This window comes from Python bivittatus, unplaced genomic scaffold, assembly GCF_059951505.1.
Source record: "Python bivittatus isolate LINGU-HERP-01145 unplaced genomic scaffold, Pbiv_v1 ctg000700_np1212, whole genome shotgun sequence".
In the NCBI taxonomy this organism is placed as follows: Eukaryota; Metazoa; Chordata; class Lepidosauria; order Squamata; family Pythonidae; genus Python; species Python bivittatus.
This window is the reverse complement of record NW_028277098.1, coordinates 21,332,073-21,343,824: the sequence shown is the minus strand read 5'-3', so window position 1 is coordinate 21,343,824 and position 11,752 is coordinate 21,332,073. Positions and strand designations below refer to the sequence as shown.

General features: G+C 38.5%; 1 protein-coding gene across 2 annotated transcripts; it reads right to left on the bottom strand.

The window, feature by feature from the left end:
• Positions 1–794: 794 nt before the first annotated feature.
• On the bottom strand, positions 795–9,491 carry VCAM1 (vascular cell adhesion molecule 1). 2 transcript variants are annotated; one of them, XM_007420251.3, is made up of 6 exons: positions 9,107–9,480; positions 7,192–7,476; positions 5,613–5,930; positions 4,564–4,836; positions 3,523–4,005; positions 795–2,765 (listed from the first exon to the last, which is right to left on the bottom strand). In XM_007420251.3, exons 1-6 carry the CDS (start codon positions 9,156–9,158, stop codon positions 2,605–2,607), a joined length of 1,572 nt encoding a protein of 523 aa, XP_007420313.3. In that variant the 5' UTR covers positions 9,159–9,480; the 3' UTR covers positions 795–2,604. The 2 variants fall into 2 exon arrangements, with proteins under 2 accessions (XP_007420313.3, XP_088010060.1); XM_088153934.1 differs by lacking the exon at positions 3,523–4,005 and having other exon boundaries at positions 9,107–9,491.
• Positions 9,492–11,752: the final 2,261 nt, after the last annotated feature.

Below are 11,752 nucleotides of genomic sequence, written 5' to 3'. Positions count from 1 at the left end.
ACATACAGATGTGATTTCTGAAAGGATTTATGTGGAACAATAATTGTTGCTGTTTTTTACATGGTACAGTTCTTTTATTTATCTGCCTTTATGTTTCGACTAGTAGCAATCACTCAAAATCTGACATTGCAGCAGAGCAGCCAGTCATGAGAAAATGTGTAAGATTTCCTACTCTTTTTGCAACAGAATGATTACTAGGGTTGGCCTCAGATAACATATTGGTACCCAAGAGAAACAATCCAAGTGGATCTCCCCTCTTAATAAATGACAACATTACATTGAGAATTGCTAATAGTTAATAATGTCCCAATACTGGTTGAGGTGACTTTGTTCCTTGAAAAGAGGATTTCCTGGTCTTCTACTGAGTGTGTAATTCCCCTTCTATTCACCAGCCTAACTCCACATTGCTATTCCTCAAACCTGTCCTTAGCTTATAATGGCAGTGACACTGATATAATCACCGAATTGCTAGGATGTAAGACCATAGACATGAACGGCACCATCTGCAGCAAACCCCAATAATGCTCAAATGACAATACACACATGTTGACATCCTCATGCAAATGTCCTTATGTACTCATGTTCAGATGTATGGTGCAAGTCACATTTGCATGAGGATGTCACTACACATTTCATCATTTGACCCCTCTTGTTCTCCCTGCAGATGCCCGTGGCCACATCTATGCCATTGACTATTATCTCTTTTTTCTGGGGAGAGAAGGAACATTCCAGGGGTTTCTAGCTGACTGGTGATAATGAAGCAAATCAAGATTTACCCAGCAATGCTTAGAAAATACAGAAAAGTACTTTTATTTACAATTCAACCATACATTGATTAACTACAGCATTTTGGCTATTTTACTGTCTAGCCAAAAAAAAAAAAAAATCACAGATGTAAACATAAACATTCAGTTTCACAGAACATTCCATTGCTGCAAGCAAATTTAAATAATACTGTACAAGCTGTGAAAGTACCAAAAACATGAACCTAGTGGTGGGAGGCTCATGACATTTTTTTAAAAAAAGAAGGTTATAACCTTGCAATAGAAAGTAAATTACAATTCTGTTTACAGTGTACAAATTATTCTATAATATAGCTGACTGTATCCATCAAAGTAGAGTTCTAACTCTACAGTGAGACTCATACTCTACTCTAAATGTGCGTAAGACTGTACCCATTTTATTTAGACATATAGAACAAAGTAATGAGACATTTCTATACTATGAACATCTGTCAGTGTTATACAGCTTAATTACTGTTACTTCCCTTTCCTAAAAGTTCCTGGGAACCATTGTCTTCTGTCAAGTTTCCTAATATTTCTCAGAGAATTTTACACTATCATGTAGAACTTTTAAACTCTATATGTACTCTATCCTCCCCAGTATTTGTAGTGTTGCAAACATGATGCGGTGAGCATCTATTTATACAGCAAGAAGCCTCTCCATCAAAGTTAAGCAGTTTTTAATTTTCAACCAATCTCAACAGAAGAATGAAATACATTCTTAAAACTCCCTCTTGTTGAGATCAGTAGGTCTTTAAAATGCTTAGCTTCACCTGGATTAAGCCCATTCTGAAAAGAAAACCTTCAGAATATCATATAATTATTCACAGGTAGCAGTGAATAATTTGGCACCTGCTACTTGCAGGCTAAAACACATATATACAAAATGCATACAACTATTGTGGATTTACTCAACTGTATTCCACCTCTGTGTAACACATAAGTTCAGAATATTATACATTATATACAAGGAAGACTTAATATTTTCTACTGCATATTTACATCATCAACATTTCTACTGTCCAGTCCGTCAAAAACAGTTTGAAAATGATCCATCTTCTAGAACAAAGAGCAAAGTTCACTGCTTTGTTGGGAGCTGCCTGCAGCAACCAGGTCCGCACACCACAATACAAGAACAATAAAGAAAATAAAGTTAAATATCCAAGCAGTATGTCACTTTGCATGGAAACAAAGCAGTTCAACAAAGCAAGTTGTTGAAGTAAAAAGGTGGTGGGAGATCACAGAGGTAGTGAACTGATCCAAGAGTGGCACAAAGACTTTTCATGGACCTGTATAGGCATTTTGCAAACAAAGAAACAGCTTTCCTGCTGCTAGCAAGTATTGCTTCTTTTTATAGTCACACAGCTAAGCTGTTCATATTATATGACTTGCTTCTACTTATAAGGATCTCTGGATAGCCCACCAAGTTGCACTTCATTTTATTCTCTCAACTAACTAAGTTGTTAGGTAGATAGATAAGCCTGAAAGTTAGTCCAGCACTACCAAAAGAAAGGTTTCATTTGGCTTGTACTGCATGTGAAAGTTGATATTGTAAAATAAAAGCATAGTTTAGAGACATCTCTACACATTAGCCCAAGGTCACAAAGCAAATTTTATGGCTGAGTGGAGACAAAATCTGAATCCAAGATACTAGTTTTCATGAAAAGGCTTAATTTTGGTTTGCATCCTTTCCAAAGCACATTAACTCAATACCTCCCACATTGAGTTGTGATGAGAAAGACCACCAAAGATTCTGAGCAGGGTCCAGTATTATCCAGTTGGTAAATTTGCAAAAATGTGTAGTTACTTCTAGTTAGTGGAGTTATATGATTGGTTTCAATGAGTTTGCAAGGCTGTAGGATCCATTTATCTTCATCTTTCTAAAAATGTAAATAAATATGGCAGCCATGGGACCTGCTGCTGTTGCTAAACAAGAAAGTACGATGATTATAGGAGTCATGTAATCCAGCTCTTCAACTCTAGCTGAAAATGAAACAAACAAAAAAATTTGAGTATAAGAACAATGGCCATTGGCAATGCTATCTTAAAGGTTCACTAGCAAATGTTTATCTACTTCTGGATTTAACATCACCTCTCTTCTCTTCTGTGGCTGGCTTCCTGTTCACAAATACTACAGATTTCAGTCCCCTTTATGCTAATGTTTATATAGCTAAAATGTCACATTCATGGACAGAGGGTCCTAATACTCACAGAAGTATACATTTTGGGGGGAAATTTTACAAGATACCCTGCCTCAATCTTGTAAGTTTCCAAATGTGTGGATTTCAACACCCAGAATTCTCTACAGTAGCCATGCTGTCTGGAGAATTCTGGGAATGAAAGTTCAAATATCTAGAGGGCAGTCAGGTTGGGGAAAGCTACCATACAGATTAATATAGGAAGCTAAACAACTTTAGTTAGGAAAAGAATGAAATATGGGGTGAAGGAAGTGTAAGAGAACAATGAAATGGCTGAAGTATTGGACCCACTAAAAACACTGCATTTCTGATCATTTTTCCTTTTCGTTATTTTCCTCTTTTGTATATTTTCTTTGTACAACAACTAGTTTGCTTTCTAAGCAATGTCTTTTAATACAGCAGGAATCCTAGCAAGGGAAGGGAAGAATTGATCCCAGTTGCCTTTTGGAGATTGGTACACAAATAAGCATGAAGTGTTAAGGCTATGCAATCTGTTATTAATGCAATATGGTTATATGGTTCAGAGGCAGAAAATTATATACCAATTATTATGATCTGTTCTGTATTATTTCCGTAAGCATCAGAAACATCCACCAGATACACAACTGTATTATTTTTCGGTGCTGCATGTGATGTCACAGAGGTGATCATTTTCGGTGCTGCATGTGATGTCACAGAGGTGATCATTTTCGGTGCTGCATGTGATGTCACAGAGGTGATCATTTTCGGTGCTGCATGTGGTGTCACAGAGGTGATCATTTTCGGTGCTCCATGTGATGTCACAGAGGTGATCATTTTTGGTGCTGCATGTGATGTCACAGAGGTGATCATTTTTGGTGCTGTATGTGATGTAAAAGATGTAATTGGTTTCAGTGCTGCTATTTTTGATGTAACGGACATCATTGTTTTCAATGTTGCATGAGATGTAAATGATGTAGTAGTTTTTGATGGGGTATCTGATGTAAAGGATGTCGTTGTTTCAGATGGAGTAGTTAATGTTGGCACAGTTGGTGAAAAGACTGAAGCTAAAGAAAGAAATGAAAAATATGTACTTCAGTTAATAATAGCTTAAAGAAAGTATTCTATTCTTGACAAATATAAAAATCAAAATACTCAATGATAGTATTCATGAGTGTTAACACTGAATATTTTCTACCTGAACACTCAAGCATCTGACATTAAAAAACTTATGTATTAGTTTTTTTGTTTATCTGAATGTAAAATGTTTGACATTCAGACTTTAGCTGCAGAATACTGAGTATTAATACTGAAATCACTTGAGGGAAGAAAGTCTTTTCATCTCTGCCTTAATCCTCACCCTTGACAAAAGGTATAATCTTTCCAGGTGCAGCTAGAACATTTAGAAATTGACTTAAGGGTCACCCACTCTCCCATTATGTAGTATATTACTGTTATTAAAGACTCTCAAAATGACTCACAGCAAATATTTTAAAACTTATCAGTGTATTAAATATAGGAATTCTAAACTCTGGTTTGCAAATGATTTTTATCTGTTATAATTTGTATTCTGTGAATAAGAACAGACTGACCAATAAATATTTTCTCTTGCAGGAGCTTTATACCTTGTATAGAAATGTACAGAGATTTTCTATCCACTTTACTGGTAACTTCATTGGTGACTTCACAGATATAGATTCCAGAGTCAGAGACCTGAGGATTTGGGATGGAGAGATTGTGCTTTTTTGTAATATTCTGGGTAATTCCATCAGCAAGCTGCTTCTTCCAGGCAAAACTAGCCTGCGGATGACTTTCAGTCAGGCAGATAAGTGTTAGTGCTTCCCCTTCTACTATGGTGTTGCCTGGAAATGCCATGGTATGAGTATTCTGTGGGCCATCTGAAAGAAAGCAAAGGATAGCAAAGTTAAATTAGCAGAATGTGAATTACAAGTCACAGTGAGTGCCCCAAATGGGGAAGTGTTTGAGAATCATCCAGTGAACATCAAAAATTTCATAGCTGTTTATTAGCTGATGGATTGTTCCCCTGTTAAAATGCTCAGAGTAAAGTATAAATATTAATCAGGTGTGGAAAGTACTTTAAGCAGCTTCCAAAATAAAAGCATAAACCAGAACTGCTCATTCAACATAGCCCTCTGGCTTGCCTTACTTGTCTTAAGATTCCTTCTTACATCCCCCTAAATCCACGTCAGCCTATTGCAAGGGGAGGCAACATTGACCCTAAAACAGTAACCAGTGCCGCCTCCCTCCCCCCCCCCGCTATCATTATTTCAGAAGCCTCCACATCAATTCTGTCTGTTCGTTTTGATTCCTGCAATTCCAAACAAAGAGGCCAGGAAATGGCATGGTTTAGACCATCATGGGAAAAATCTTACAATTCTTAACTCTGCATTGGCTATCCTAGTTAGGAAATTTTGAGACATTACAGTGTCAACAGCTCCAAAGAACATCAAGTTGGGAAAGGCTATGACGTGACAACCCAATGTCCTTTCACAAAAGCCAAAACAAAAAAGGAATAAATAAGACCATTATAGTTGTGTGGCACTCCTGAGAACCAGTATGTGGAGCCTAGATGATACAATTAATGTTCTTCAGACTTTCAAACTTAACATGAATATAACCTGTGCTTGAATCCTAATTCCATCAATATACTTACAACTTATTTCCATCGTGTGTGTAGCCTGCCTCTGCTTTGGCTTCAAAGCCATTTCCTCTATTGGTAGCTCAGCTATGCATATGATCTCTTTCCCAAAATCTTCCTCAGTAGGAATAAAATCAATCTTCAAGTTCTTTGTCTGTAATGATTGTGTATGAAGGTCTTGAAAAAACTCTTTTTCAGTAGTTAATTGTCCTCTTAGCAAAGTGATCTTCAGCTGCTCAGAAGGATAGACACTGGGAACACTACAGGTAACAGAAGCTGGTTCTCCAAGAATGAAAGGGCTTTTGAACTCGATAACAGGATTACTGGGGAACGCTAAAAGAAGAAACAAAGAAATCATATCAGAGGGAAGGTTGTTAGCAGCTAAACTCAAGCTGGAATTTCGTTGTAAGCTCTCTGTTCACAACTACTCAGTCCTCTTACATTTTGGATACAAGCTGCTTCCCAGATGACAGCATCTGAGCCAATGTCATGGCAGAAGATTTTCCATACGGGTGTTGTTCCTCGATATGTAAACTCTAATTGGACAAGCATTCTACACAGCATCTTAATACATGAACACTCCCAGAAGACCCATAACCAGGGAGGAGAATAGGGAGACCCTGCCCCCAATTCTACTCTGCCCCCTCCCTCCAATTTCAGTAAACAATTTTAATTTAGTGCACTGGCAAAATGAGCTGTTTTTTCCTTCTAGAACTCTGCAGGTTAAGTTAAGAGTAAATATACTCTTTTTCAGTTTCAGATTTTATAGATTTTTATAGAAAGGCACAAGGGACACGCACAGAAAGGAAGACAGGTTAATTGGGGTCTGTATGAGAAAGGCTTGGCCTGTCTTCCTTTTTGTGTGTGTCCCTCCACAACATTTTACATTGGCTTTGGACCTGGCCCTCTGGACTATTAGCAAATAACTATCTGAAAGACTGCTTCAGAATTTCAGTTACAATGGGCACAAATACAGTGGGCACAAATATTCTCCAAGCTCTCCAATTGTTTCTGGCTGTCTCACAGGATCTGTCAGGATTGGCCTGCTGAAGGTCCCTTCTATTAAGCAGAGTTATCTGATGGGATCTAAGAGATGTGCTTTCTCTGTCCTGGCATGTGCGGACACACACACACCAAGCTATGAATGGCCATTGCCCTGACTCTCCCTGCCTTTCATAAATCCTTGAAAACCTAATTCCTCCCCTGGCCTTGGGCCAGAGTGTTGGATAAACCTACTTATAGTGGTTGAGATTATGACTGTGGTTGGCCTCAGTTGTATCGTGTCTCTATGGATTCAGACTGACAGTGCACTTCAGTTCTGTTAAATACATACATTTTGTTTGTTTTTCAAATGCCTACAACATTAAGTCTTGTAAGTTTCCACTTCCACAAAAGAGACATTACACTTTCCATATTCAGCATCCAAACCACCTCTCACACAGATAGCCATTAAGAAAAATATCAAAAACAAAGACAGAATCAGTGAGAACAATTCCTGTCTGTGTATCAATTAGCTACTTAAATTATATGTGGAAGCTTCAGGTATGTTGTGAGAGTTCAATACCCTATATCCTACTACAGTTTAGTTACTTACAGTAAATGTCAACCATGACTGCTCTCTCTTTGGATGGTTCACCCGACTTGCAACCAGCAGTGCAGACATATTGATGCTCATGTTTAAATTCAACAGACTGTATAATTAAAACCGAACTGTTTCCTTGATTGTGCAGTTTCCCGCCTAATGGATGGTCTAACTGGGTTCTCCAGGAGAAGTACGGGGATTCACAACCAGTTGTACGACAAGTTAGGATAAGCTGGTCTCCAATTTGTGCAACAACTTTGTGACCTGGCACAATATCCTCTATTTCAAATGCTTTAGCTGAAACAAGAGAGAAGGGAGCACATTCAGGGTATATGGGTGCAGTGTTACAGGTAAATATTTATCTTCCTGCTGTTTATAACAAAGCATTTATCCAAATGAGTCAAACTCAATTCTCAGAGACCTGCTTCTAGACACCAAAGTGACAAGCAGAATGGATATGGAAATGTGCATTAGCAGAAGTCAAGACAAAACCCATTGGAGATTGACATGGGCATGGTGGAGATCCATACAAACAAGAATATAACTAATATAATAATTGCTTAGTATATTGTGAGCTACCCAGAGCTGGTTTGGAGTTGGGCAGTGCCTAAATGGAATGAAATAAATAAATAATAACTTCTAATTCTGCTGTAATGTTTATACTTATACCAACAATATCTTATAATAATGGTAGAGTCATCTTTTAAAGTGAATGTTTGGATCCACAGTAAAAAAAAATCAGCATTAAAGCAGCAAATATGATCAAATATATTTTCTGTGGAATGCAGATGCATCACAACACACAAGAATTTGGTGTACCAAATAGCAGTGTACATATAGTGTGCATGTAAGCCCTTTTGTGGATGACAGAGGAACAGCACTTCTAAGCACCCAGGCCAGGAGAAGGAACATTCATAATTTATCATGCTGCACCTTATTTGAATGTGGAATCACTGAAATAATCCAGACTCTGATGCAGCATACCGAAAAAAAGCAGCTAGGGATTGTTATCCAGTTCTATAGTCATGGTGATACTAATCTCACATTCTGGGCCCAGGCTGAAAAATTAATGATGTCTCTAAAACTCCAATCTTATAACCACTGATCTGGAACATCTACTGAATTCAGTGGGACCATTTCTAAATAGATATGCACACAATTACACTATCACACCATTGATTCTGATGAGTTTCAGTCATGACTGGTATCTAAATTAAGTAGGATGAAGATTGAACTATACGTGCATTCTGTACATGGAAATAATCCTGCCTTTTAGTAAGTGTGGCTTAGCCAAAAGTTCAAGTTCTCAGCACAAATAATTTGAACTATCTACCACTGAAATGACAATCTAAATATTGCTCAAATTAGAGCATTAAAGTGTAAAAGTTTAGTTTAAAAGACACTTGCTTAAGTATATCATTAGATAGAGTTATGTAATTAACCTTTCACTTAATCATCCCTTTATGGGAAGATTGCATCATCTATAGATTAAGGTTTTAGAATGACAATCCCATACACCCTTAGTTAGGAAGAAGTCTTGCTGAATCCAGTGGGTGTTATTTTGGAGTTAACATTCATAAGGCTGCACTGCTATTTCTGAATTCATATGGATGTGGGTCTGCTAACAGCGCAAGGTCTATGCATACTTACTCAGATGTAAATCCAGCAGCATTCAGTGGGATTTGCTTACAGTAAGTGTGCTTAGACGGCATTCTTATTTTTAAGAAATCTTTTTACATGTACAGATTTGAAAGATGTATAAAGATGTTTATAAAATGGCCCACTCACCTGCAACACCTTTTTAAAAAAAATACATCTGATCTTGGAGCAAATATATTCTCTGTTTATTTTTATTTCGAATGCTTAAAAAGACAAAACAGAACACACACCTTCCCCCCAGGGCACGAGCAACAAACTTCAAACTCACCATTGGTGAAGAACAGGAGTAGCAAAAGCGCTGCTGAAGTCACCGCGGCCATTGGTCGCGATGGTTTGGGTCCAGTTGAGGCAAAACTTGAGCGGGCTGAGGAAGGAGGCTTCCCGAATCTGCCTTGCCCGGGACCTCCAAGAAGCACCTAAAAGTGAAGGGGAAAGTGGTGTATTCCGGACCCCCATCTCTTTCGTTTTATAAAGAGAAGGGACGGGGGAGGGCAGGAGGGGACGGAGAGGGGGAGTAGGACTGTGGGAAAGAAAGCGGTCCCTGGAAATTCCTGGATGGAAAATCCCTGAAACCGAGCAGGAAAAGTGAAAGTGGATCTCCCACCCCAGGAAGCCCGATGCTCGTTGAAATTGCCCCTCCTCCCACCAGCTTCCTGCAGGGATCTGAGTTTTCTCTGAGAGCAAACGTCCCGCGAAGGAATTACAGGAGACGCTCCTGTCTCTGGGGCGCATTTGCATCTGTGTCCGAAGGAGAACGCGAATTAGGAAAGAAAGAAAAAGAAAACGAAAGAAACCACCCTTAGTCGTTTTATCATAAAATTGAGATATTAGGATCCCCTCTTCTCCTTTCTGCCAAGGGAATTGATAAAGAAGAATCCATGTATGCGGTCTAAACACTGAAAGATTTCTGAAAGGTTTACATGGATGTCTGTAGGTCAAACATCACTTCAAGCCAGCACAAACTTCATTGAGATCCTCCCAGCTGTAGCTTATCCATCATTTGCAGACTGGGCATAAACATCATTGGTCAACTTTACAGGGCTGTTGTAATGAGTACTTAGATAATTAGAGTTAGCAATACAGACAAAAGCTCCTATGAGAGTAATACCATGTGTGTGGCAATTCAGAAGCTTCCATAAAGGAAAAGTGTTCAAGCTTTGGAGTTTTCCAAAAGTCCAGCATCTGAGGTTGAGTCTGTGTTTAGTCAGTCTTTGGGGGAGGACAAGTTGATGTCATTCAGAGGTTGAATACCTAGCCAGCATGGCTAACAGCAAAAGATCACGCACGGCAGCTGTGGCCCAAACATCTAGAAGACATTGCTGCTGACTCTTGGATGACACCTAGTTTGGCCAGACTCTCTGTACTGCCTTGAGCTCCCAAAGAAAAGGCTGTATGTGGATGCTACTATAAATGCATATATTGGAAGAAGACTGTGGACCTGTAATTTGACCCAAGCTTACAAACAGTAGGGTCCTTTGACGATAAAATATAAAACACCTATTTCATCTGCAAAGGAATGTTTATTTTTTTTGCACATTTAAGGAATTTCCACATTGCTACTGTTTTCACTTTCCATTCCTACAAAGTGGTTTAAACATGATTTGATAATATCTTCTCCTCTGTTCTTCTCACAGACTCCTGGAGGAAAAACAATGAGCAAAGAATGACTGCATTTTAAAGTCCTAGCTGATTACTAAGTACTTTGAAAATGTTAAGTATCAGAAACGGGGGAAATTAGACCTTTCTTTTCAAAACTACTGTCTGTCAGTGAGCTCTTAAAACAATGTCACACTAAAATTTAACTAGTAACCTGGTAATTAAAAGTAATAGGCAAGCTTCATCTGCTCTTTTACAATATGTTTGTTAATGGCATGAGCAATCTGAAAATGAAGAGCTGCTAACTAAAGTTACTCTTCATTGTTTCATCGTGGCAAGCAACCTCTATGGTTTCATTTCCCTGATATCTTGATAACTGGAGGACAAGTACTGCCTGCTAGATAACTGACTAACAGTGCTGGAATGTATGTAGATTGTTCCCTGCCTCCTTAATTCTAGGAAATAATTTAAAAATCAAGATATTTTAACCAAGCCTTGGAAGATAGTTGAAGAGGAAACAAAATATTACTTCCTCCCCTCGAAAAACGGCAATGAAATTTACAAGAAAACACCTTTAACCAGAGAAATTGAAAGTAAGCAATGTGTTTTCCACCAGGGCCTAGATATCATATGCCCATAGTCTAATTGTCCCTTGAGATGTCTCAAGGCTAAGGCCTTTGGCCATGGTGGCTAGGCATTCTGGGATTTGAAGTCCCACCATATCCGGAGCCTACCAAGTTAGTGAAGGCTATTCTTCAGTTGCAGCTATCAGAGAAAAGAGATCTACTCTCTTGCCTTTATCTCAGCTCGACTGAAAGAAATCAGTTTTGTGGGGATGAATATTCAGACCAGAAATAGGAGCCATTTGTCTCTTTTTCCAACACTCTTTGCAGTCCCTGGTGCAACCTCTCGCTATGCCAGTACCTGACACTCTTCAGTTTGCGTGTTTGGCAGTTCTTCACTCCAGCTGAAAACATGACCCACAAATGTCAGAGCCTGAATGTCTGCCACACTTTTTTTACTTCCTGTTTTTTTTCCCCCTGGCTTTTTCATTATCATACCTGATGAACAGTTCTGGGAAGCCACAAAGCTGTAACCCTTTTAGAATAGGACTCCAGCTTTGTTAAGAATTGGACAGAAAGTGGGCTGTAAATATAAACTGCCATTTAGCAACAAATGTGTGAGACAAAATAAACAGTGAATGAAGGAATAAGTATTGTACAGAGAGCTGGCAGTTGTTCTAATGCTTTGTAACATTCTGTAACATCTTCTTCTTAAAATCCCCATTCGTTTTACTTAATTTGTGAAATAATATTGG